Genomic DNA, 27862 nt, shown 5'->3' with positions numbered 1-27862 from the left:
GTAGCCACGGAAAGAAATTTGGCTTTAACACTGGCTGGGGGGAACCAAAACAGAAAGTCGTCATGATATGAATTATATTTTTAAAGAATTACTCTGACCACTGTGATATAGACTACAGAGGAGCAAGGTGGAAGTTTTGATGTGTTTTGGAAAACAGCAACACTTGATAGTCACATCCCCTTAATTTTGCTAGAAGGGGGGGAAAGTAGGCACAGTTAAGCATTAAAAAACATTCTAGATTGTGTCTTTCCCCTTTATTTCCTTTACCATAGCAAAGTTCTATTAAGTCCAATTCCTTTACCTCTGGGCCAAAAAGCGTCCTTAGACTATTTTCAGGCTGTAGCCAAACTCTTTATCTTGTCCTGTACATTAGTCAGGATCTTCTTGGCTGCAAGTAACCAAATACCTGACCCCAAATGGCTTAGGTGATAGGCCACTTGCTATCTCATATGTGAGCAGTCTGGAGGTTTGCAGAGCCAGGGTAGGTTAACTTAGCCACTTAGTGACTTCTAGGTTCTGGGTTACCTTTCCTGTATTTTTCTTGCTCATTGTTGCGGGATGTGCCACCACAGCTCCAAACATGTCTTGCTTACTGGAGGATGGCCAAGGCAAGAAGTAAAGAAAAGACTTCTTAGGGGCTCTCAGGGACAAAACCCTTCCCCTGAAGTCCCCTTCCCCCCACTTCCCATTATGTACTCACCAGAATTAGGTCACATGCTTAGCTCCTAAACCAGCCATTGATAAAGGGGGATGAAGTATCAAGACCCATCTAGACCAGTGGCTCTCAAAGTATTAATTGGAGAAAGGGGGGGTGGGCACGGGGATTTTAGGAGGTGATCCCCAAGACACTTTCAGGGAGTTTGCAAGGTCAAAACTATTGTTATAATACTAAAATGTTATTTGCCTTTTTTTTTCTCCCATTCTGAGTGTACAGTGGAGTTTTCCAAAGGCTACCTGAAATAGTGCAATAGATTAAATGCAGCAGATTTGAAGATCCAATTGCCTTCCATTAAGCCAGACACTAAAAGATATTTGCAAATTTTTAAAGTACTATGATTCTTTTTACTATGTTAGGGGGAAATATAGTTATTTTCCATAAAAATTTGCTATTTATGATAAGATGTAATTATTATTATTTTAAAATAAATATTTTTAAATTTCTCAGTTTTAATTTCTAGCATAGTAAATATCAATAGATATAACCCACATAAACAAAAGCTCTTTGGGGCCCTCAAATATTTTTAGGAGTAGAGCAAAAGATTCTAAAGCACTAGTTTAATCAGACAGCTCTGATTCATCCTTGCGGCTGGGGGCGGAGCCGAACTTCCCGGAGCTCACCTCTGCCTGAGCCAAGCCTTCTTAAAATCCTGCAATGTAAGTGGTTAGGTCACAACAGGGAGTGCCAGACGCTGCGTATCGAATCAACCGATCTCAAAGCTTCTAGCTAATCGGAGAGTGAGCTCTCGCTTTTTGACTGTGAGGAGGTTAAAATGGTCAAAGTGAACCTGGAAGTGTTACTTCAAACTGTCACACTAAGTTGCTTCTTAAGATGGGAAGGGGTGTGGGATTTTGGGGGATGGACAGTTGAAATTTCAAAACCCCTCTCGGGAGCAGGTGTAACCCCCTTTACTCCCATCAGTTGTCTGGGTTAACGATTAAGGTAATTATTGGTAATAACTGGCTTTCCTCCCTACCAGGCTGCGCTAATAGCGTCCTTACAATGAGGGCCCTAACTGGCGATTCGGCTGTCATTCACTTATGCTTAACAGCATCAATCCAGGCCTCCTGATCGCTTAGGCCAAAGGCAAACAGGAGAATTACCTTGGTTTCTGAAGTTGTCGCCATGGCATGTTCATTTTCTCGCCTTGATCTTTCATTCAGGAATGGGGATATGTGTGTGTAAATTGGAAGGGGGCACTCCTCTCTCCCTTGTTCTTCAGTGTTAATATTTCTTGTCCTTCTCTCATACTATTTTGGTTTCAAAGTGCTCTCAGGAACCTCCTTAAAATACCAAACCTGTTTTTCCTTTCTTGAGTAAATTTCTTGGCTTCACTTAAAAAAAAATCTATCCAAGTACATCCTGTGTTTATAACTCAACTCATATGCCTGCGATTTCTCCATCTGATCTCTTTCCTTTCTCTGGCCTCTCATCTTCCCTGGAGAATTTTAGGCTGCCGTGGAACAGGGGAGGAGCCTGCATGACCCCGGCTACGGGTGTAGCAGGCATACATTTTCTTTGCGCATATTTTGATCAGTGAGTGTGGGACTTTTTTGCATAAACGTCTAGTTCACAAGTGCCTTTTCTTAGTCTTTCCGCTTGTCTTCCGCCTAGGTCCATTTCTTGCCCTAATTTTACATGAACTTTCTCCTTGGCATTCTCGTCTCCCGGCGCTTGAACCTCCCTTCCCCTAGGCCTGACCTAATTCTGGGTGCCGGCTGTTGTTTGGTTTATTTCCCCACTTTTGCAAGCGCACGTGGCTTTTCTGGGCGCTTCACCTTTGATCCTAGGGTGGGTGCTGGGGTTCACTGGGGCTCGGAACACGTGCTTTAAAACAGACACGACTTCCCCACCCCGCCCCCAGCCTCACGAAGCTTTGGGCCCCGAGCTCCGCGGGAGTGAGGAGGGGGTGGGGAGCAGGGCCCGGCAGGGTGAATCACAGGGCGTAACAGGTGCCGCAGCTGCAGCTGCGCTAGCACCCCGCTTGGGCTCTAGGGATAAGGTTTTCTTTTTCTCCGGGTTTTTTTGGAGGTGGGGAGGAGACTCAGGGGCCCCCACCGGACCAATGCAGGCCGCGGTTGTTCATCGCCTAGCAACTGGCGGAGCCAATGGGAGGAGGCTGGCCTGCGGCGCCGAAGACGCGGGGGCGGGGTGGGAACCTTGCAAACCTGCAGAGCCCGGGAGGCTGCAGCGAGGGGAGAGGCGGAGCCCGGCCGGAGGCGGGGAAGGCGGGAGCTGGAGGTGGAGGCGGGGCCGCCGGCCCGGGCGCTGCGTGCCGCGGCGCCTGTGCGGGCCCTCGGGGCTGCGCGAGCAGGTCTAGGACGCTGATCGGTGCGTCTCCGCCGCACCCGGGGGCCGTGACGGTGAGAGCCTCGCCCCGCGCTGGGGATTGTGACGCGCTCGCCCGGGGAGGGGCGACGGCGCCGGCGGGGACTGGGGCCTGGGTCCTGGGGCAGGCGGGCGGGGGGGTGGGCGCCGGCGGGGGGCGGGCGGGAGGGCGCGGAGGTGAGCACCGGCACCTGGCGCGGCGCCCCGCTTCTCTGCGGGAGGCTCGGCGCGGCCGTTGGGGCCGTTGGAGGAGGAAGGCGAGCGGTGACCCCCGGCCGCGCCTGGAGGAGGAGGTGGGAGGTAGGTGCCAGCTCGGGGACAGCTCCCGCTGGCGGTCGCAGCGCTAAGCCCCAAATCCTATCGGGGATGGAGAGAGGGTGGCGCTTGGCGTGGGATGACGAGCGACGCGGGGACGTGGGGGAGGAGGGGATGGCCAGTTTGGGGCTGAGGTGTCCGCTTAGCAGAGGCTGCGGGACTCGCGGGCTTGGGGGATTGTTAGCTCGAGCCGCAGGGGACAACCGTTAGAATGAGTTGCTGGTGGCCCGTGGCCACTGCAGAGGAAGAGAACCCCGCCAGCGGTCTAGTTAAAAGACCTGGGGAAGAATTTACATCATCTACAGGCAGGCATGTGTGAGAATATTTTGGTGTAGAATTTTGTGGTAAAGTACAGTAAACTGAATTGTGAGCTCCCCGCTCTCTTTCGAGCCTATGCTGATCGCCCAGTTATGCAAGTCACTTGGGCCCAGGAAATGGAATCTGCTAAATAATTTGTTCTCAGCACGTTTATATAATGTGGGGATCTTTAAGTTATTACCCCATTTCAAGGTCCGTAGTTGTGATTGCCAAGTTACCATTACTTGCAACGGGGATAATAGTTTTTGTTGAATCTGAGACTATTGACATATCCCTTTTCTGGACCCCATAATGGGGTGACGATTAGAAGAGGCACTCCTCCCAAGGGTGGTTCGGTGTAAGAGGGGCTGCCTGGAATTCGAAATTGCTGGGCTCCCCTAACAGTTCAGATTAGAGTCTAGATCTAGAGTTGGCTGTGATTGATGGGAGCCTTGGAATCCTTCATGACTCAGGAGGGATTGGTTTACTGTTTAAGTAGGAGAAAATTCTGATAGCCTTGATCCTGAACTGAAAAGGTAGGTATGACTTGACACATTTAGGGGACTGAGCAAAATTTGAAAAAATTAGAGATCTGGACAGAGAAAAAAAAAATGCCTTTAAAGTTTAGGTCAAGCTATTTCGAAATTTAGGAGTTTGAGGTAGATTTATGAATTTGGATTCAGTCAGCAAAACTTAATGCATCAAATCTCCTGTCCTAGAGCTATCATAACCTACAGGTCTAGGGAGCTTTGGTTATTCATTCAAATTAAACAAATAAAAGCTAGTAACTAGTTTGATGCTCTCTTCTGCCTGCTGTCAGTGAAAGTTTCTCAAACAAAATGGTTCTGTGAAGAGAGGATGAGGAACTGATAGTTAAAATGAAGGCTCTTTTGGTGGCTTGCTGGACCCCTTCAGCCAAGTCATTTTATATCCTTCCTTCCCCCATCTGTACAATGAAGATAATAAAGGCCCAGGATTAAGTAACATGGGTGAAGCAGCTTGAAGATAACTGTGAAGAGTTAGTTATTCTAGGATGAAATGTGAAGATCTCCTCCTAACACATTGCGCCTTGTGACAGGACTTGTTAAAGCACATTGCGTTCCAGACGTGCTGAGGCAGTGTATGAGAAAAAGAAAATGTTAACAGTTCAGATGATTTGCCTAAGGCCTCAAGGCTGACACATTATATTCTTGGGCTGTCTGGAAACCTGACATAGCTTCTCTTTGACCAAGCTAGCTGTGACTCAGGTTTTATAAAGGTAAATATTTGAGTGCCTTCAATGTGGTATGCACCTAGAGATAAAAAGATGAAAAAGATGCTGCCCCAGAATTGTGTCATTTTAATTCATTTCACACACTTAAATTGGAGCACTTCCAAAGCCTTTTAAGTGATGTTTTTTCATATCTTTTACCAATAGTTGTAAACATGCCTTATTGGTTTGACTGGGTCATAAAGAGGTTTTGGTAGTCCTTGGGTCTCTTTTGTATGTTTGGTGATGGTGCTCATGATTAGCTGGTGATGAAGGTACAAGTTATCTTGAATTCACGAGTTTTGGGGATGAGACAGAATAGAAAAGTGCACCATTCATTATCAGTAGTGGAAAGCTACCTAAAATCTTTACTTTTGATAATTGATCAGTATTATGATCAGTATTATATAGTTCCTGCAGATTTACTGAATTATGCTTCAATGATTTACTCTTTTAATAAACATTTATTAAACACTTACTTGCCAGATCTGAGGATGAAAAATATCAGTGTTGCCTTGTGGAGTTTGTTTTTAGGAAATGTACAGTATAGTAAGGGAGAGAGCGAAAATGAAAATTGCGAATATGAGAAGGCTTTAAAAAAGAATTTCAGGACTTCCCTGGTGGCGCAGTGGTTAAGAATCCGCATGCCAATGCAGGGGACACGGGTTTGAGCCCTGGTCCGGGAGGATCCCACATGCCGTGGAGCAACTAAGCCCGTGCGCCACAACTACTGAGCCCTTGTGCCACAACTAGTGAAGCCCGTGCGCCTAGAGTCCGTGCTCCACAACAAGAGTAGCCACCGCAATGAGAAGCCCGCACACCGCAACAAAGAGTAGCCCCTGCTAACTGCACCTAGAGAAAACCCGCGTGCAGCAATGAAGACCCGACACAGCCAAAATAAATTTATTTTTTTTTAAAGTAATGATGATTAAAAAAAAGAATTTCAGTTGTCTTGTTGGAGGAGGAGACGTTCACCCGATGAACATGTATGTTGCAATGGACCATTGAAGAAGTATAGGTGGTTTGGTAGTTGGGACCAGGTAGAGTGGGTTAAGGTTAAGGTTGGAGAGCAGGGCTATGACCTTTGACTAGTAGGTGATAGGGAATCTTTAAAAGGTTTTATCCAGGGGAATTATATTTGATTTTTACTTCAGAAGGGTATTTCTACCAAAATCAGTAAATTGCGTGGTCCATAGACGATCCAAGTAATATCTGAGGCAGAACAGTCCTACACAGCGATTAAAAACTTTAATAATATGTTATTGAAGCCCCCAGAAACTTCAGAAAAGTAAAAATGATTATTCATACAACCAACCTTTACTGAGAATCTTCCTTTTTATAATTGTGGTATAATTGACATGTAACGGTGTATTAGTTTCAGGTGTACAACATAATTTGATATTTGTGTATACTGCGAAATGGTTACTGCAGTAAGTCTAGTATCTTCTACTTTTAAGATTGAGGGAATAGAGATACAAAGACAAATAAGACACACTCCCATTTTCAAGTAACTTGCAGTTCAGTAGGAGAAATGACACAGTTGTAATGCAGTGCTGAATCTGAGTGTCATAAGAGACATAAAAATGTCAAGTCTTAGCAATGTATGATTCTGAGATGAGAGAAGACACAAATTCTTTCAAATTGAAAATAAGTTCTTGAATAGATATTAAACTTTGGCCGGTTAAACAGTCAGTACAGTCTTAACTATAACATTTACAGTTCTCATCTATTAACCCTCACTTCACACATTGCCCACCCTCCCTCTTACTCTTTTGTGTGAAATTTTGGGCTTGACTACCATACCGCTAGCTATGAGACCTCAGCAAGTACTGTATCTTCTCTGTGCCTTAGTTGTCTCATTTGTAAATTAGGAATAGTAATACCTACTTCATAGGTTTGCAAGGATTGAATAAGAAAACATGTTAATATCCAGAATGGTGCATGGAAAAACACTTTACATCTTTTGAGCACTTAATATTTCTATTTGACATAAAAATGCTGTAATTGAATAAGAACTAACTTAAAGACAGGATTTTTTTTTTTTAAGAGTCACACATGGATCTATCCCTGAGTATCAGGCAAAGCCTCTACGTTCAGAAAAGCTAAATATATTCTGTTAAACTCTGCTTCTCGAACAAGTGACCTTTGTTTATTATCTCCTTTTCTTATTTGCTGATCACTTTTCTGAAATCCGATTTCCATTTTTACCCCTCAGCTTTGTCATACAGTCACTAATTACCAAATCCAATGTAATGTTCTATTTAGCTCTTGCCCTTTTTATGGCATTTGTTGCTGTTCATCACTTCCTCCTCTTTAAAACTATTTTCCTTGCCTTTCCTAAAACTCCCCCCACCCCTGGATTTTTATCTCCTACATGTAGGTCACCTGCACTCACCTGTTACATGTTGATGTTCTTTAGGGTTCTTTCTGCTGCCCCTCTTTTTCTGTATAGATTCAGCTATCACATGTATGCTGATGACTCCTAAATCTGTCCTGATGTCTTGATCTCCAGGCCCTAGAGTTTACCTCCATTTGAATGTCTCATAAGGGCATATATAAGCCCAGTGAGTTCTACATGGAGCTCTATATCTCCACTCACTTAACCAAACCCACTGGTAACCTCAGTCCTCTGTTCTCTTTACCTGTGTGACACTGTTATCTGTCTAGTACCAAAGACAGATTTTTACATGAGAGAATAAATGCCTCCCTTTTGTATACTTGTCACCATGTTTGTCGGCCCAACTTCTGAAGTATTTCATATCCATCCTTCATTGTCCTCATTGTCACTGGCTAAGTTAGCCAGCCAACCCCTGACCATTAATTGCTCTGTGCCATAATATTTTGGGGCCAGACCTGCTGAAAATGGGACCTATTTTGGAAACATAATGTGGGAGGAGATTTCTAGAATAATATTGTTCTAAAAGAATTGAGTTTAATGAGTGGCTAGTAGATATTTGTAACCCGCCATTGCATATACACTCAGCCCTCCACATCCACAGATTCAACCAACCGTGGATTGAATTCAGTCATTTGAATTGAACCCAGATTGGTTGAACCCTTGGCTGTGAAACCTGTGGATAAGGAGGGCTGACTGTATTCATTGTACTGTACTGTCATTTTATATAAGAGACTTGAGCCGCCTCAGATGTTGGTATTCACGGGGGCTCCTGAAACCAATCCTTTTTGGAAACTGAGGGATGACTGTACTTTTTACCTGAGAGTTCGTATTATTTAGGTTATAAAGTAGTTTAGGTTATAGAGGACACAGTCTTGAGTTTGTCAGTCTTTTGCCAGTTGATTTTAGTCTGGTTGTTTGTGCTTCCTATCTAAAAGATGGTACCTTCAGCATGATTCTTTCTACAGGTGCCCTCAGAGAAATAGTGGGCTTGGTTCCAGACCACTACAGTTTTGTGAATATTGCAATAAAGTGAGTCACATGAATTTTTTGGTTTCCCAGTACATATAAAAGTTATGTTTACACTATATTATAGTCTGTTAAGTATGCAGTAGCATTATGGCTAAAAAACAATGTACATACCTTAATTAAAAAATAGTTTATGGCTAAAAAATGCTAACTATTATCTGAGTCTTCAGCGAATCCTAATCTTTTGCAGTAGTAACATCGAGGATCACTGACTGCAGTTCACCATACAAGTACAATAATAATGAAAAAGTTTGACATATTGTAGGAATTACCAAAATGTGGACAGAGACATGAAGTGAGCAAATACTGTTGTGAAAAATGGTGCAGATAGACTTTTTTGTTGCAGAGGTGCCACAAACCTTCAGTTTGTAAACACAATATCCGCAAAGCACAGTAAAGCAAAGTACAGTAAAATGTGGTATGCTTGTATTCTGTATCCAAGTTTTAGAAATCTCCTCCTATGTAGGATCTAGCATGTAAAAGCAAGAAGGCTTTTTAGAAATCATCAATAAATACAGTCTATCATCATCTGTGTTATTTTATAATGAGGAGATGGGCTCAGAGAATTTATATCATTTGCTCCAGGCACTTAAAAAAATTATTTATTTATTTATTTACTTATTTATTTCTGGCTGCATTGGGTCTTCATTGCTGCACATGGGCTTTCTCTAGTTTCTCTAGTTGCGGCGAGCGGGGGCTACTCTCTATTGTGGTGAGTGGGCTTCTAATTGTGGTGGCTTCTCTTGTTGCGGAGCTCAAGCTCTAGGCACACGGGCTTCAGTAGTTGTGGCATGTGGGCTCAGTAGTTGTGGCTCGCAGGCTCAGTAGTTGTGGTTTGGGGGCTCTAGAGCGCGGGCTCAGCAGTTGTGGCACACGGGCTTAGTTGCTCCATGGCACGTGGGATCTTCCTGGACCAGGGATCAACCCGTGTCCCCTGCATTGGCAGGCGGATTCTTAACCACTGTGCCACCAGGGAAGTCCCTCCAGGCACTTTTCGAGTATCAAGAGGAGGCCGGGGTTTGTTAGGCTTTGGAATCAAATACAGACATACCTCTTTTTATTATGCTTCACTTTATTCTGTTTTTTATAAATAGAAGGTTTTGGGCAACACTGTGTTGTCAGATGATGGTTAACATGTTTTAGCAGTGAAGTATTTTTTAAGTAAGGCATGTACATTGTTTTTTTCAGGCATAATGTTATTGTATATGTAATAAACTACAGTGTAATGTAAACATAACTTTTATATGCAGTGGGAAACCAAAAAATTTGTGTGACTTGCTCTATTGTGGTGATCTGGAACCAAACCACAGTATCTCCAAGGTATGGCTATACCTAATCTTTATTCTTACCTTGCAGGGAAAACAGCTGAGTTTTCCTTTCTGTCTTCCAGGTTTGCAACTGGGTAAGGTATCTAACCTCCCTGAGCTTCATGTTTTTCCATCAGTAAAGTAGTGTTATATCTACTCCTTCCTAGGGCTGTTGTAAGGGTGAGTGACGTGGCTGGTGAATACATCTGGCAGGTAGTAAAGGCTCAGAGCAGCAGTTCTTCTCTCCTACCAGCTTCACATAATTAGCTAGAACAGAAGTTCTTAATTCCCTGTCCTTGATCCTTGGCAAATCTGTGGATGGCTTCACGGATCCTCTGAAACTGTGGCCAAAACTGCCTGTTTTTGTACTTTTAAGTGGGAGGCTCAGAGGCTTTGAATTCTGTGACCCCAAACAACTTAACCTCTGGGTTGGCTGTAGTCAGGCCTAGAACCCCAGGGCTCTTGATGCCTGGCGACTGGGTAGAATTTAGAATTGCTTGAAATATTTAAGGAACTGTGTGTGTGTGTGTGTGTGTGTGTGTGTGTGTGTGTGTGTGTGTGTGTGATTTCATGGGACTTGAAAATTTGCATTTTTAACAAGTACTCAGGTGCTATTGTTGAGGCCTATAACCAGTGATTGAATTTGGGCTAAATCATTGAAAAAACTGTTACAGATACATGATTACATTATCACAGAACAGATTCATGAATTATGTTTAGTTTCTTTGTTATTTCCATTGCCTTTAGTAAATGTCATTACCTTCTACCTAATTTTGAGAATGAAATACCAATAAATGACAATTGTTTTTTAAATTTTATTTGGACTTCTTAGCTGACTTTCAACTTTACAAAGTTAGCTTAATGTGCTTTTTTTTTTTTTTTTTCTTAATCCTCCTTTAAGAATGATTGCTGCAATTCCTACCTCTGCCCTGGAAGAATTTGAAGCCGGCATACTGTCTCTAAATTATCATGCTCTTGATTGATACATCTAATTGCCTTCCTGCTTCTCTAAGCTGGCATCACTCAAGACTCATTTGAAAGCCTTTCTAAGTCACAGCATGGCTAAAGTGTTGATTCTTGTCTGTCATAATATTACAGTAGAATACCTCACACTAATACATCATTGAACTTAGTTGACATTCATTCAGCAAACGTTGTTGGATTCCATACTGACAGTGGGTCAGTTATGATACCTCACACCAAAGCAGGGTACAGACAGTATGCTGACAGGCTTGCTGACCAGGAATGCAGCTTAGGTGGTGGGAGAGAAGTTTCATTACAGTTAGATCTGTACTACAGAGTTAATGCAAAGTGTTCTGGAAGCACAAAGAGAAGGGATGGCAGTTTGGGGAAAGCCTGGCAATTTGGGCTCTATATATTGACTAGATTTTTCAAAAAATTTTTTGAATTTCTGTAACATTTAATATTTTGTCTGCTTTTATACAGTTCACATTCCAGTTACTCAGTTGGAATAATACTACTGAATTATACTTTAGTCTCAAGGCGAGGTGGTAGAGAGGCAAGAACCTGTGTGTGTGTTGGATTTGAAAAAGCAGCTCACGTATTGTGTATTCCTTCCTCTCCTACAATAAAGATAGTAGGATGTGTAGTTAAATGTGCTGGACTCTTGTGGTTTGATTCTTGACTTTGTCATATTCTAGCTATGTGACCTAGGGCAAGAAAGCTCTCTGGACCTCAGTTTCCTCATCTGTAGTGGGGCGAAATGATTGAGTTATTGTGATATTGAATCAGTTAATACGTGTAAAATGCTTTAAATTTACTTGTTTCAAGTAAATCGTTTATGTTTAATTATTCTTAAAATTAGGTAGAATCTCATTTGATAAACGTGGTTGTGAAGACAGTGTGTGTACATTCTGCTATAAAAATGTGAAGAAAATTTTAATATAAATAGCTGTATTCAATTCTCATATTAGGTCCCATGAGAAATGTAAAAATCGTAATTAAGAGAACTGAAGATTCTTTAAAGATCATGTAGCTCGACCTCCTGATTTTACAGATGTGGAAACTGAAAACCAAAGAAATCATGGCCTGCTCAAGGTTGCTCAGTGTATGATGGAAGTGGCTGTGGGAACCGTGGTCCCTGGCTCTTGTCTGGGGCTCTTTCAGAGCCTCGTGCAGCTTCCCTGAGGTGGCAGTGCCCTGAAAAAATGAGTTTAATCGGAGAGCCAAGACCAAAACATGAAAACATGAGCAGGAAGAAGTCATTGTGTAATGAAATGCCGGCTGGTGTGGCGTAGGCTCTAAGAACATAATGTCTCACTTCACCAGCTGCGCTCCTGAAGCAGAGAAACACACTTTAGTAGCTGCTTGAGTCACAGAAGTTGCTAGATTGAGAGCATTCTTTTTTGAAAAGAATGTTAATAGTTATAAATCAAAGTCAGCCTCCCTCTTCTTTCTTCCCACTGTGTTTAGGTTGTAACTGAGCTGGAGGCAGAGTCCGCCTTTGCCAGGCCAGCCAGTACTCTTGTATCTTCACTCTTTGCATCAGTGGGGGGGAAGCCTCCCTGATGGGCTGACTCCCCACAGACATGCTCTGACATGGCCAGGGTCAGTGTGAAGGCTGCAGCACCCTTGCCCACTCGTATGTGTGAACACAGGGCGGGGGCGGGCTAGGTGCTGGAAGTGTGATTGATCGATGGGGGGGGCGCGTTTATTATTTGTCTACACTGATATTTCCACTTTTAGAGGGCAGGGGTGCTACTGTCTGGGATGGAGGTGGCAGTGCATCCAAACACATTGTCTTAGTAACTGTGCCTGAATCCACTGCCTCTAAAAGTTTTACAAAATAATAAGTGCCCTAGAACATTCCAGCGGTATAAAGATGTGCTGTCGAAGAAGTGAAAACGCTGGCCCGCCTCTCACTACGCCCGAACATCCCATTCCCCAGTAATGTCCTTGGGAACAGTTTGTAACCTTTCCACACCTTTCTCCTAAATATATTTAGACAGTTTGATTTAGCAAAAGGTGGTGATCAAACTATTCTTGTTTTTCGTAACATTTTTTTTCACGCTATATGTGCAGGTCTGCTTCACTGAGATTGTATCCCTCAGCCCAAAGGGAAACGCATGAAATATTTTGCCGCAATTTGCGTCTTCACACTATTTTGTGCAGTCTTTGCCCAACTGGGAGATACGATCTCATGAGTGGTGGTAGGAGATACTGTTCCTGGGCCTCTCATCCATGAAGCAGCAGCACATGATAGTTAAGAGAATGGACTCTGGAGTGTGGGATGGGGAATATCCCCTGGCTCTGCCACTTGCCAGCTGTGTGACCTTGGGCAAATTATCTAACCTTTCTGTGCCTCAGTTACCTTATCTCTGAAAAGGAAATGATGTGATAACATGTAGGGTTGTTGTGAAGGTTGCCTTCACGAAGTATGTAAAGCATTTAGAACAGCACCTGGCACGTGTTTGTTAGATCAGCCCCCTAGGTATTCTGTACTTTGTTTTTCACCCCTTACCCCATTAAATACCTATAACCACCCTACAGAGTAGATAGTATCACCCTGTTTTCCAGGTGAGGAAACCAGCTCGGAGAGGATATGACCAGCTCGGTCAGGATACAACCTGTCCGACCCAGGCCTGTGAGGCTCACGTGGTTTGCGCTGTGCTCCCCAAACTGTAAATCCTCCTCAGAGCCACAAACTCAGCAAGGGGGCAGATGATTAAAGGGATACCAGATTTTCAGTTTCAGCCATTCAGATATAGATTAAAATTTAATTTATGAAGAAGAATTTATTTCTGTGGAAAAAAATCTGTACTATTATGCCACTCAGATGAAATCATTTGGATTTTAAATTTGTAAAAAGTAGGTTCTAAGAGGTTGAATTTAGTATTTATCTGTCCTGATATGCATAGACGAATGGTTTTGTATTAGATGGCAGAGGTATTTGTAATGGAATTGAAAGCTATAGTCTCCTTCGGAACAAAATTATAGTAGAAGGTGGTAATTTTTTAAGTAATCATAATGTATTTGGTTTTTGAGAATAATAACATCTATTAAAGTATGCAGAGAACTAAATTCTTAAGTTTTATGACTGAATTTGTAAGGACTAATGTTTAAAGACCAAGTTTTAACGATTTTATTTTCTTAACCCAACAGTTGGGTAACTCTAACTTTGTGAGAGTTTAGCAAAGACTTTAGTTGGTTATTTGTGAAAAATCCTGTGTAATATTTAGAAGTCCAGATGGTATCATGTTACTACCTTCCTGTATAATGAAAAAACTATTATTTTCTGATACTTGATTGAAGTTTGTTTTAGAATTCTGATTAGATAGGCAGTTGTGCCTTCTCAAGTTTGAACCTCAAGTGAACTTGAAAAGAACACTTAAAATAGTGTACTGTATGAGGGAAATTTTGTAATCAAGACATCACTTATGTTTCTGCCAAGCTCTCTTTCCGTGGGTAGAAGTGTTAGGAGAGATTTGGGGGATGATGAAGAGTAGTACTTTTCTCTAAAGGACTCACATCTTGTGCATCTCTTCCATTGCTGTTTCATTTATCCACTTTTGCTTGCTGGAATGAATATGCTAATTTATCATCAGTTATTTACTTGGGTATTTGTTGATTATTCTATTAAGATGCGTGGCAGGTATAGAAATGGAGAATGTGACTAAAGAGTCTAACTAGGAAAGATGAGATGAACTAAGGAGGACCTAGAGAATAGAGTTTAATGGCCTGTGTGGAGGGGATGATGGTGGGTGAGCTGTGCTTTGAAGAAGCGTTAGTTTAGGGGCAGGTGAAAGAAGAAAGCACCTGTGGAGCACACAGGCTGGAGTGAGTGTGCCGTATGTGGGACTCAGTTCATTTTATAAACATCTGCTGAGCACTTGCTGTGTTTTAGGAACTGTTGAATACAAAGATGAATACATTCCCCACCCTGTAGAAGTTCATAAACTAGTTTGGGAGACATCCAGCTATAATAATATGGAGGGAGTTGTTGTAATGCTGCATGATATCATTGTCATTATACCTGATGGGTTGCTTTTGTAGTGCATGGTATCATTTAGTCATGTTTCAGCAAGAAACATGTAATTATGGAAGGGACTCAGAAATGTAATGTATATATGTAAATATATATAAAAACTTATGTTATCTATTGCTGCATAACAAATTACTCCAGAGTTTAGCAGCTTAAAACAACTGGCCTTTATCTCCCAATTTTTGTCCATTGGGAATCTGGGTGCCACTTAGCTGGGTGCCTGTGGCTCAGGATCTCTCACTAGACTGCCTGTAGGTGTTGACCGAGACTGCAGGCATCTCAAGGCTTGACTGGGGAGGATCTACTTCCAGACTCACTCACCTCGCTCCTGGCCGGCCTCAGGTCCTCACTGGCTGCTGGCTGGAGACATTGGTTCCTTGCCACATCAGCCTTTCTTGGGGCTGCTCACAACATGACAGCTGTGACAGCTTGCTTTCCCTGGAAAGAGGGATCTAAGATACAGCGAGTAAGAAATGACCCCAAATGGAAGGCATGCCCTTTTTATAACCTAATTTGGAAGTGAAATCCAGTCCCTTCTGCTTTATTCTGTTTGTTAGAAGCTAGTCACGAAATGCAGCCCACACTCAAGGAGCAGAATAACCTAAAGGTGTGTGCAGGAATAACTGGGGGCCATCCTAAAGGCTGCCTGCCCCAAAATTCTATAAGCAGTTAATATATATTGAGCAACCCTGGATCTTTGGGGTAGAAGGAAGAAGAAGAACCAGGCAAGGAACTTTTCTGTTGGAAAAAAAACATGTATAATTAACCTGAATCACAAATGTTCTTGCTAAAGATCCGTAAGCTTAGTTTTGATGTTGTCTTAATATTTATTCTAGGAATAAATGGTAAAATGATTTAATTCCACCCTCATTAAACTTTCTGTGGAAGTGATCTCATTTCTGAGAGTTGTTTTTATGCCTTTTTAAAGCAAAGTAATCATAAATGAGAAAAAAGCTATTGTTTGTGGCATAGCAGAGAAGTTTACAAGTGTACCTCAATTTAAGTAGTAGGTAAGGTCCTTTAAGAATTGTGTGTTCTTAGTGGAATCATCTAGAATGAATTATAGGAACTCAGTCTTTTAAAGAACCTTGATGGAAATCTTTTATTATATTCTACTTTTAACATAGCTAGATTAATTGATTGTGTCTACGGTGTTGAAAGGTTGAATGGTAGAGAGAAAAGAAGCACAGTTTTGAAGACTGCGACTTGTGTCCAGGCTTCACAACCAATTAGAAGTGTGACCTCAGGCAATCCTGTTGACTTCCCTGAGCTCAAGTTTACTGTCTGTAATATAAATACATATGAAAGAAAATACTTTGACATGAAGAGTGATAGATTTTTTTTTTGAAACTCACTAAAATCTTCATTTTCTTTCAGAAACAGTATAATTATGTTTAAATGTCACACTGCTTCCCAATTTTCTGTCAGGATCCTAACCTAGAAAATGCTACTCGGTAATTCGTAAGTTCAGCATAATCATTTTACTCAGAAAAGACGAGAGTACCCTTGCTTATTTTACACTCAAGTATGTGACGTTGTACTTGGGGCGTATAGCAACATAGAGGCATGCCAAAGTAGTTCTTCAGAAATAGTGAGATAACATTTTTACTGAAGTAATTGCAATTTTACTGAAATTGGTACGATTTTCTGTTATGAAGATTTACTGGAATGTACTTGAGAGAAATACTTGGAACAGGGAAGTTTATTATATGCTTATATACATGTTTTCCACCAGGAGGGAACAAAACTGTGTCTTTCTGATATGTCGAATAGGAGATAAAATTCTTACTTATGGATTACTTTATAGATTTTTTTTCTTTAATTTATTTCAAGATTGTTCCCCTTCAATCTTAGATGAATGAAATGACTTTTACAAGTTGTTTAAATGCTTTAATCTTCAGGTTTCGCTCATAAAGTTCACTCATTGTTTTGGGAATTTGGGCAGCTACTCTAATTAATGGTATATAGAGAGAATTGGGGGTTACAGATTACTTGAACCAAAGCACAATTAACTGTTAACTGTTTTCCTTTCTTCTTCTGTGATGAACCTATAGTAACAGTGCTAGCATAACCAACCTTGTTTTTTACATGACTTGTCGTGGATAATCATGTCCACTATATAATGGTTTGCCATGACCTGATTAATATGTAATAATAATAATTTTTATATAAAATATGGAACTTAATTCCGTGTTCCAGCACCAAGCTTTAATGGAGTCCTCCATGGCTGCTTTTAAAGCTTTCAAGTTGAAAGGGACTTGGGATGGTATTAGATTTATGCAAAGCAGAGATACTTCTGTTATCTTTCTTATTTTGCTTTTGAAATTAATAGTGACTCATTTTAATATAACATAATAGTTTGTAACCTTCATCAATGAAATTTTAGCTATGATTGGGCTAGAATAGAATACTTTGCTTAAATGAGTCTCTTGGTTTGGGGATGCATATTGATGAGTCTTAAGTCTCTGTTCTTAGAAAGACTGGTTGGGTAACTTTTCTTTTATCACAAGCCTCATTGTGTGTAATTTGGTGCCTCATTGAATAGAAGAGGATACATAGAAACTTTTTAAATGGTGTGAAATTATTTACTCTTCCTAAGTTTTGTTTCATAGCACTTCAGAATGGAGTTTTGGTTTTCACTTTGAGCATTTAACTAGACCTGAATATTTTGCAAGGTTTTTTTTGTTTTTGTTTTTTACAGGACAGGGAACAACTTACTGGTGAAACCTGGAGACGCTGGAGAACTAAATTCACAGACCGAGAGTAACTGACTTAAATTACAGTTTTAAAGTATGGATATGTCGTACACACATACTGTGTTTAATAATCTTTCTGTATGAGGAGAAAAGGCACTTAGGCACACTGTTGTATTTTCTAGTGATGTCTGTCTCAGGTCTTCTAAGGATTTATGTTCAATCCTTATTAAGAGCAACAATGCATTTTGTTACAGGTTTTAGAATCCTGTCATTTATACCAAACCGTCAGATCTGTGTCTAAGTGATGATGATAACAACTGATATTAATTACGTGTGTCCCATATGCCAGGCAGTGTGCTAAATACTTTATGTGCATTATCTCGCTTAATCTTTAGGGGATAATGGCAATTTACCAGTGAGGAAGCGAGGGCTTGGAGAGGTTAAGTAACTTACCCAAAGCAGAGCCGGGTTAGAATAGTTGGATTTATTGTCCCTTGGGTCCTGTTTTGCTTATAGCTAATATCTCTGAAAACCAAAAGTAAGATCATTTGTCTTTCTGGATGCAGATTCAACCTTCATCCTGCTCTTCCTGTTGCTGAAGGTACCCATTTAAGGTCACTGGGAAGTGCCACAGAGTTCAAGGTGCTCTTCTCAAGGCACATGAGTAGCAAAATAGCAAAAGATCAGTGCCAAACTAGATAACCTTCTGTGTGTATGTGTGTGTGACATCGTAATGTATTATATGACACATACAATCATTTGCACGAGTATATATTTTATGTTGCTATGTAATCTAGGAATTATTTGTCATCTCTCTTTTGTCCTTCTTTCAATCCATCTGCAAGTCCTGAAGGTTCTATCTCCAGGACACATCCCTAATTTATCTATGTGTCTCTGCTTCCACTGTCGGAGACGTAGTGCAACACTGGTCTTCTTGCCCGAACAAGAAGTTGCAGTCGCCTGATTTCGTCAGCGCCCACTATTGCCCACCTATAATCTCACAGGGTAGATAGAGTGGCCGTAATGATCTTTTTTAAAGCCTAAAAAGAGATCACGTTGCTTTCCCGCCTAAACTGCTTTAAGAGCTTTTCATTGCAATTTAGAGAAAATCCAGCTTTATACATCTATTCTTGCTTACTGTGCTTCAGGCATCCTGGCCACTTGTATATTTTTAATATGTACCAAGTCCTTTCCATCTTGGGTTTTTATACATGCTGTTTCCTCCACCTGGACTCCTCTGGTCATTGACCGTCTTGTAGTTGATTCCGTATCATTTAGTTCTCAGTTCAAATATCAGCATCTCTACGCAGCCTTCCTTGACGGATCTAGATACCCCCCCACCCTAATACTCTCGTTACTGTGTTGTATTTTCTTTTTTGTCATCACTCTGAGTGTGATGTTACTGTAACTTATTGCTTACTTCTTACCTGTTTCTTCCCTACCTGAATGTGTACTTCCTGAGAGCAGGGCTTCTCCTATGCCTAGAAAAGCGTGCCTGGCACATAGCAGCACAATTAAAATTTTATTGAATGAATGAAAAATTTCATGCCACTTTAACATTATATTGTGAATATTTCCCCACAGTCTTAACTATTCAGAAGAGAGGTGGTAAACTCTTGATCTACAGTCCAGATCTGGCCTAAAGACACATTTTATTTGGCTTATTAAACAGTAGTGGTGTTTGAGGTACAACTGCCACTCAGTCAAGTGCGCAGGCCCTAAGTGTACAGCTTCATGAATCGTCCTGTTGTGTGTGCCTAAGCAGCCACCTCTCAGATCAAAGCGTACGTGGTGCTCTGATCTCCCCCTTCCAGCTGTTCCCCCTTCCACTGGATAACTTGCATAGTTACTCTTTTTAATTAGCGTCTAATATTTAAAAATTGGGAGATTTCACATAGCAATCCAGAATTTCAACATTTCTTAAAAAATGGAAAGATGTATCAGCACGGGAATTGCTTTCTTTTTTGGCCACAATTTATTGTGGCTGGGAAGCAGCTGTCCAAAGTGTTGACATGTGTTCTCCAGTTTGCCTGCAGTCAGTCTTCACCTCTCCTCTTCCTATCCCTGACCTTGAAATCAATTTCCAGTTGCGGTTTATAATTTCATTTGAATTTTTTTTTATGGTGGAGAAATAGTTACTACTTCCATTATCTCTGTAAAAAAGTAGAGGCATCGGGCTTCCCTGGCGGCGCAGTGGTTGAGAGTCCGCCTGCCGATGCAGGGGACACGGGTTCGTGCCCCGGTCCGGGAAGATCCTACATGCCGCAGAGCAGCTGGGCGCGTGAGCCATGGCCGCTGAGCCTGCGCGTCCAGAGCCTGTGCTCCGCAACGGGAGAGGCCACAACAGTGAGAGGCCCGCGTACTGGAAAAAAAAAAAAAAAAAGTAGAGGCATCAATGATAGACTAAAACGGTTATGTGTTTCTTAGTCTACTTTATTCCTATGCATTTCTTAACTTTTGTGTATGTGTTAGCCACCCTAATTCTACATGGCTATGTTTAAAGGTTACACGGTATTCGAGCGTATAAAGGTATTATTTATGTAACCAGTCTCCTACTGTGGAACATATATGTTATTTCTGGGTTTTTTTTTTTTTTTTGGTATTGTAAAGAACAATATGTAGGTGAATCTTCGTGAAGATTGTTATTTTATTAGAATAAAATTTTAAAAGAGGAATTCCTGGATCAAAATATATTTTCATTATTAAGATTTTTGATACATATTGCCAGATTGCTTGGTAGTAGTATAAATTGATCTAATTTTTCTCGAGAGTAGTGTACGGGAGTATTCATTTCACTACGTCTATGCCAACACTAGGATTGTAATTAAAAGTTTTGTTAGTATAGTTAGTAAAAACAACAAAAAATGGGAATGCTGGCCAAGAAATTTTTCATCTTTTCATCTACGTAAGTAGGAATTGTACTTTAAAGGGTATAGTTTGGAAATATTTATTAGTTTGTACAATTCTGTACCTTATATTGTGAGTCTGATCATGTACCATGTACTTTGTGTATGAAGTAATGCGAATACCTTAGTATAACTCGAGAAGCCATTTACCTTGATTCTTGCACACACACACACAATTATTATTATTAAGCTCTATCATGTTCTGTATGAGAGTACAGGAGAGTAAATAATGCAGACTCCATCTGTTTTGAAGTACATACAACTAATTCTTACATATTGGCTTTATATTTGCTTTCATATTTTTAATTAGATGCTGTTATTCTGTGATTTGTTTCCTAAGGAGATGCCTACATAGAAGAGTGACAGCAGCTGGGCTGAATGTTTCACTGCTGAACTGGTTCCTCAGGTATCCTGGCTCTGGCGATTGCTATGGGAGATTGGATGACTGTTACAGATCCAGGTCTGTCTTCAGGTAACTGAGTTTAGAATAGTTGTAAGCAAAAGCAGTAATTATAAAGGTTAATTTTCAATGACACTGTAATTACCAAAAATATTGAAGATGTAACTAGAGAGAGACATAAATAGTTGTAAAATATATAATTTTCATCTTCAGTAAAATTATCACGGAGAGCTAAGTATTGTGCCTAATCAGTGGGGTTAAGTGCTTTGGCTGACTAGTTGATTACTTGAGGAGGAGACTTTTCTGCATTTGAAATACATTGGCTACTCTAGTACATTTCTCTGATTTATTCCTTTAATCACATAAACTTTGAGTGCATAGACAAGTGGGTTTTATCTATCAGTTTTATAAATCTAAAGTATTGTAAATTAAGATAGTATATTGTAGCTTAACATGCCTTTTCTAGGAGCACCACTTTATTAGTTGTATCTTTTTGGAAAAAATTATATAGTTTTCATACAAAAACCAGCTTTGTCCTAATTTGAAAAAACTTAAAAATATTTCTATAATTCAAAATCTTTGGTAATGGAGATTATGTTGTTAGCTTTGCATGCATTTTTACAAATTATTTACATAAATGCCTTTTACTGATTCTTTCAGAAAGCAAATATATCTCTCAATATACCTCAGAAACAAAGATGTCTCCATCAAGTTTATACTCACAGCAAGTGCTATGCTCTTCAATACCTTTATCAAAAAATGTGCACAGTTTTTTTAGTGCCTTCTGCACAGAAGAGAATATTGAACAAAGTATTTCATATCTTGATCAGGTAACATGTTTTGTTTTTGTAAGAAGCAATAAATAACATAAATCATGTTATATAATAGAACATATCAAAGGTATGAGAAAAACTTGTCAAGCACAAGTATGTTACATATTGGCCCGGGACTTATATTAGATTTGCAGAGAACCTTGGTGACCATCTAGTCTAGATACACGAGGTAAACTTTTTTGTCTGTCTGGATCAGGTTGGATCCCCCATCACCCTAGGGGCTCCTCCACGGGGAGTCTTACCCTTATTTTACTGATGCAGAAACCTAAGTGCCTTCTCCAGATCACAGGTGATCGTAGAGCAGAGGCTAAAAGAGCGCAGTTCTCTTAGTTCTTTGTCCTTTGGCATAGGTGCTACTTTCTTAACTATTCTCAGGATAGTTTTCTTTCTCAGAAAAGATTTCTGTCTTTTGTTTATTTATTAAGTTGTCCGGTAACCAACTTTTAGGAAAACATTTTCTCCTACTAGGAATTGACTACTTTCGGTTTTCCTTCATTATATGAAGAATCCAAAGGTAAAGAGACAAAGAGAGAATTAAATATAGTTGCTGTTTTAAATTGTATGAATGAGCTACTTGTACTTCAGCGGAAGAACCTTCTAGCTCAGGAAAATGTGGAAACACAGAATCTGAAACTGGGAAGCGATATGGACCATCTGCAGAACTGCTATGCAAAACTTAAGGTAGAAATTACATCTCAATCTGTATTTCAATGCCATTGTTATGTAGTTTGAAACTATAAATTTTCATTGGATTTATTTAGCAAACACATTTTAGGGTGTTTTTTTTTTTAAGTTTTAGGATTTTTTTAAACTGGGAAGTAAAACTGAATGTAATTTGTACAAATCAGTTGTGCTGCTTCCTAATACTATCTATATCGAAGGCGATGATTTTATGAACTGTTTAGTGTCTTGCTGAAACTGTAGAAAGTTAGATTAGGAAGTACTTAATATCTGAGGAAAATAAAATAAGGATTCTCCCACCCTATCCAGTCTTGCTTAATAAAGTAGATGCTTAACTTAAAATAGTCTTATTGTGAGAGATTGCATCGATTTGACTGCATCAAATTTCAAGAATATTCTTGAGAGCATCTGTGCCCTCTAGGAAAAATCTTGAGTTTACCGCTTGCAAGGCAGAACTGGCGTCATGCCGTAGTCCCACCCTTTTTGACCTGAAGTGTTCTACTTTGCTTGGTCACCTGTCTTCTTCATACTTAGCTCCAAATCATTTTTGGCTCTTTCTCACAGTGTGCCGTAGAAGTGTTAAAAAGTATTAAAACAAATTATGAAAATGTTCAGTGGCAACATCACTGGAATAGGTAAAGAGTCTTTCAAGGGATCCGCTTTGAAGGTCTTTTGTATACACATTAAAAATCGGTATTTAAATTAAATAAAATTTGATATTCAAATTTAGGTAAATTTTGTAACACTATAGTATCAAGCTTTATGGTAATTGTTTTAAATAAACATTTTGTGTGGTGCTAAACTTCAATTTTAGGTAACAAACCCTAGTTTATGTAACTTGTTTTTACTAATCTTTTAAGGATTCAGTTGCTCTGAATCCTATGTTAATTTTAGTCAAAATTGCATATGAATGTTTTAGGAGCAGCTGGAAACCTCCAGGAGAGAAATGATTGGTCTTCAGGAAAGAGACAGACAGTTACAATGCAAGAACAGGAATTTGCATCAGCTACTGAAAAATGAGAAAGATGAGGTGAGTTGTCAGTTATTGCAGATAGAGTTTAAGTGAATTTTTTTTTTTCTTTTGGAATTTGAGGTGACCATAATGGTCACGACTTTAAAACAAGAAAGAACCATTTGTTCACCCTGTGTCACACTGACCTGGAGGAACTGTGTGTATAGTGTCATATCACATTTAACTGAGAGGCCAGGAGCCCTCCCCACCACCCTCTCCCCCAGGCGCATCCATTTGCCCTAGTAGGTTAGTCCAGAGCTCGTGACATCCCAGTGTCCTATACCATCTGTCGTGGACTCACAAGCACTGTTAACTTTTTGTCAGACACAAGGGCGCTTTAAATGCAGATCTTTTATTCTCTGCTATACCTTTACTTATATCTGGAACGCCTCTTCTTGCAGTGTCTTAAATGTCAACATTGTTCATCCAGTCAGGCAATTACTTGACTAAATGGACACTCAAGTTACTGTTTAAAAAAAGCAATTCAGTTTAAAAATCTCATTTTTAGGCTGAAGACATCATAATTCTAATCTCATTTTTGCTTTATTGATTACTTAGTATTTGGACCTATAGAGTTAATGCATTTGAAATTATCTTTCAATTTATGTAAGAAGAAATCATTATGTTTTTATTGCTCTGCAGTTTGATTTCTGACCACGTGATAACTATAAAACCATAACATTTTCAGTGTTGTATATGTTGCTCACTATAATTAAAGACTTCTAAGGGAGAGTATTTCTTTAAGGACCTTGTAGTGATTTAGACAGATTTGTTTTACCATATTTGATTATTTAGTAGTATATTTAGTAAGTGGGTAAGAAGTATCTTAACTAAACCACAAGGTTACTTATACTTTTCCTTGAGTTATTTCACAGAAAATTTTGACTTAATCTGTTGATTATACTTGAAATGTTTTGACTATAGTTCTTCCTCAGTGAGGATTAAGTTGAACACGATCATCTCTAGCAGAGATAAAGAATGTCAGTATAGAACTTACTTCCTTTCCAGGGCTGCATGAGAAATCTTAGTAGATATAAACATTGACCAGTAGTGCTTGGCATATAATATGTACTCAGCAAATGTCTGAACTGGATTCTCTCTGCTGTTTGTCTCACTCTAATTTGAGAACTGTTTTTGATCAGAGAAAAATGAACCTGTTTATCTGCTGCCAAGTGTCATGACTAATTGGCCTTGTCACAGATTGATAAAGGATAAAGTGATTCAAGTCATTAGTAAAAGGAAGTCATTACAAATGATCAGATGAAATCTGCTTGCTTCAAATGAAGTTTTAATCACATTAATACTTCCATAAGAGTTTGTGGTTTCTAAATGATCAGAATCTGTATGTAGCGTGAAAGGTGTAGACGATAATTTAGAGAGCAGCTCTGGAAATTTCATAGTTAAAACATAAAAACTTTATGTGCTTCATTTAATGATATTTTAAAGAGTGATTTCCAGTGGTTACAGAGAAGGAGGAATAATCCTAGAATTCTTAAACTATTATATGAGGAGCTGAATTCTAGGCTTCTTTTCTCTACTGAATTTGTAAATTTTAATGGGGTTTACTAGTCCTAAAGGGACTCACTTAATAGAAAATGCTTTTTTTAGGTGCAGAAATTACAAAACATTATTGCAAGTCGAGCTACTCAATATAATCATGATATGAAGAGAAAAGAGCGTGAATATAATAAACTAAAGGAACGTCTACATCAACTTGTTATGAACAAGAAGGATAAAAAAATAGGTAAGGAGCAGCTGGCTAAGATAAAGCAAAGGGAACAAATAAGCTAGTATTACACTAAGAAACAAATGTAGAGGGATTGAGCTCAATAATTCATGAAGTGTCCTTTTCATGCTTTATACAATTGATTTTAGATGGTATATATCCATGTAAACTAGAAATTGAGACAACTGGTTAGTTGAAAAATAGTAATTTTGCTTTGCTCCATTAGTTGCATATAAGAATTGCATATATATTTGTTAACATGACAGATGTAGGATTAATCCACAGAGAAAAGCTAATCCAGAGGAAACTCTAACCTTTCATAGCAAAGAACTGATTATATTAAAAATCAGGATCAGTTTCTGAGTACCAAAAGTGTGATTTTTGAGTTAACTTCATAAAATGGTTCATCAGGCCAAATCATTCATGTCAGTTTGAGTTCTTTTAAATTAGTTTAGCTGTGCATTTTTTTTTTTTTTTTTTTTTTTTTTTTTTGCGGTACGCGGGCCTCTCACTGTTGTGGGCCTCTCCCATCGCGGAGCACAGGCTCCGGACGTGCAGGCTCAGCGGCCATGGCTCACGGGCCCAGCTGCTCTGCGGCATGTGGGATCTTCCTGGACCAGGGCATGAACCCGTGTCCCCTGCATCGGCAGGCGGACTCTCAACCACTGCGCCACCAGGGAAGCCCTAGCTGTGCATTTTTGAAGTACAGCCGACTGGGAAAGTTTTGTTTGTTAAAGTATACTTTTTTTCTATTATTCTTTTGAAACTTAATTTACAACTTATTTCATTCAAGTTTGTGCATAATTCCAAGTAAATAGTATAGATTAAAAAGTAGAACTACACTATTCAGCCATAGAAAAGAACGAAATAATGCCATTTGCAGCAACATGAATGCAACTAGAGATCATCATACTAAGTGAAGTAAGTCAAAGGAGAAATACAAATACCATATGATACCACTTATATGTGGAATCTAAAATATGGCACAAATGAACCTATCTACAAAACAGAAACAGACTCACAGACATAGAGAACAGACTTATGGTTGCCATGGGGGAGGGGAGGAAGGAGGAGGGGTGGACTGGGAGTTTGGGGTTAATAGATGCAAACTATTACATTTAGAATGGATAAACAACAAGGTCCTACTGTATGGCAAAGGGAACTATATCCAATCTCCTGGGATAAACCATAGTGGGAAAGAATATAAATAAAGAATGTATATATGTGTAATAACTGAGTCATTTAGCTGTACAGTAGAAACTAGCACAACACTGTAAATTAACTGTAATTCAATAAAAAAAAATAGAACTACACACACACAAAAGTAGAGCTGCACAGATAAAGTGTTGCTGGCCTGCCAAGATTCAGGGAACAGGAAATATGTGCATTGATTTATTGAAGAGTGGTTTCCAAGTGGGCTACAGGCTGTCATCTAACCTACATTATACATTATTCTGAACTTGGACTTGCATACAACAGCTGATGAGCAGATGTTTCAAGCTGTCACATGGTGGGCTAAGCCTGTTACCAGCAAGCAGTTCAGTGTTCACTGTGTCACTGTCATTCTGTACAGCAGCGCTGTTGCAGTTTTTTGAACATTTTATTTTAAAATTATTGAAAAATTTAAGTGTGATAAGTAGCAGTTAAGACAAGATTAGAAATCTAAGTATTCTGAGATTATAAATCTTAAACTTGGACACATTGGTTTTTAAGATTGGTTAACCTTGTGTTCATTCATAAAGGGAATAGCAAAATTAAAGAGCAGGATGAAATGCTAGAAGTATAAAATGTAACAGTTAGAGAAGTTTATTAAATACTTAACCCTATAGCAGAGCCCTTATATTATGGTCGTCTGGCTCTTTTCCTGGTCCAGACCCAACTGGAAGTGACAGTTCTGTAATGATTTTTATCAGCTCTAAAATTTTAATAACTTATTCTCATCTTTTTTCCTTCTTATGCCAACTGCTTTCATCTCTACCTGGGGCAGAAGAGACATTAATACTGTCAGGAGCCTTGTCTCCTTTGATGATGAGGATGATCCTCAGGTGGTCATGATACAGGGCATGGCAAACTTTTTCTGTAGTGATCCAAATAGTAAATATTTTGAGGTTTGTGGGTTCTGTGGTCTTTTGTCACTCTGCCACTGTAGTGCAAAAGTAGCTATAGAAAAGAGATGAACAAATGGTGTGGCTATATTCTAATAAAACTTTATTTACAAAATCAGGCAGCTGCCCACAGGCCATAGTTTACTAACCCCGATGATAAAATTAATAATGATAATTAAATGAACACTTATTAAGTGCTTACTGTGTTAAGTACTTTAACATTTCTTTCACTCTTCACAACTCTTTGATAGATACTTTCATTATTCCCACCCAATTGATGAAGAAACAGGCTTAGCAGTTAAGTAACTTGCCAAGATCTCAGGCTTATGAGTGATGGAACTGGAACTTAAAAATCTGGGCTGTTTGAGCCTAAATCCTAATTTGTATACCAGTTGACTTACGTCCCTAACGCATGTAGACCATTGGGGTTTTAAACACTTAAACTTGTATGGTAAGAATTGGTTTTGTTCTGTGTGTTCATGTTTGTAGCTATGGAAGTTTTAAATTACGTGGGGAGAGCAGATGGAAAAAGAGGCTCCTGGAGGACGGGTAAAACTGAAGCCAGGTAAGGCACGAATGAAACTGACACATTTAATCAGACTTCCCTTTCTATACTGCATTTTCATACTGACAGTTTCTTTCTCAGGAACGAAGATGAAATGTATAAAATTCTCTTGAATGATTATGAATATCGTCAGAAACAAATCCTAATGGAAAATGCTGAACTTAAGAAGGTTCTTCAGCAAATGAAAAAGGAAATGATTTCTCTTCTTTCTCCCCAAAAGCAGAAACCTAGAGAAAGAGCAGATGATAGTACAGGAACTGTAAGTGGCTCTTTCCTCTCTAATACAGTCTTCAGATCG

At 39.7% G+C, this 27862-nt stretch overlaps 1 protein-coding gene across 12 annotated transcripts in view; it reads left to right on the top strand.

Moving 5' to 3' along the window:
* The first annotated feature begins 2990 nt into the window (after positions 1-2990).
* SSX2IP (SSX family member 2 interacting protein) overlaps positions 2991-27862 on the top strand; it is a 43150-nt gene continuing 18278 nt past the window's right edge. For 4 of the 12 annotated variants that reach the window (XM_079907909.1, XM_079907908.1, XM_079907907.1 and 1 more), the window contains exons 1-8: positions 2991-3081; positions 20583-20714; positions 21303-21472; positions 21944-22156; positions 23076-23186; positions 24777-24912; positions 27489-27564; positions 27646-27823. In XM_079907909.1, coding sequence (XP_079764035.1) covers positions 20672-20714; positions 21303-21472; positions 21944-22156; positions 23076-23186; positions 24777-24912; positions 27489-27564; positions 27646-27823 — 927 coding nt within the window. In that variant the 5' untranslated portion in view covers positions 2991-3081; positions 20583-20671. Of the gene's footprint in view, positions 3082-17051; positions 17431-20582; positions 20715-21302; positions 21473-21943; positions 22157-23075; positions 23187-24776; positions 24913-27488; positions 27565-27633; positions 27824-27862 lie in introns of those variants that run through there. The other 8 variants (XM_079907915.1, XM_079907914.1, XM_079907906.1 and 5 more) reach the window with 6 other exon arrangements.

This window comes from Stenella coeruleoalba (assembly GCF_951394435.1).
Source record: "Stenella coeruleoalba genome assembly, chromosome: 1".
In the NCBI taxonomy this organism is placed as follows: domain Eukaryota; kingdom Metazoa; phylum Chordata; class Mammalia; order Artiodactyla; family Delphinidae; genus Stenella; species Stenella coeruleoalba.
The sequence above is the reverse complement of the archived record's forward strand: the minus strand, read 5'-3'. Positions and strand labels throughout refer to the sequence as shown.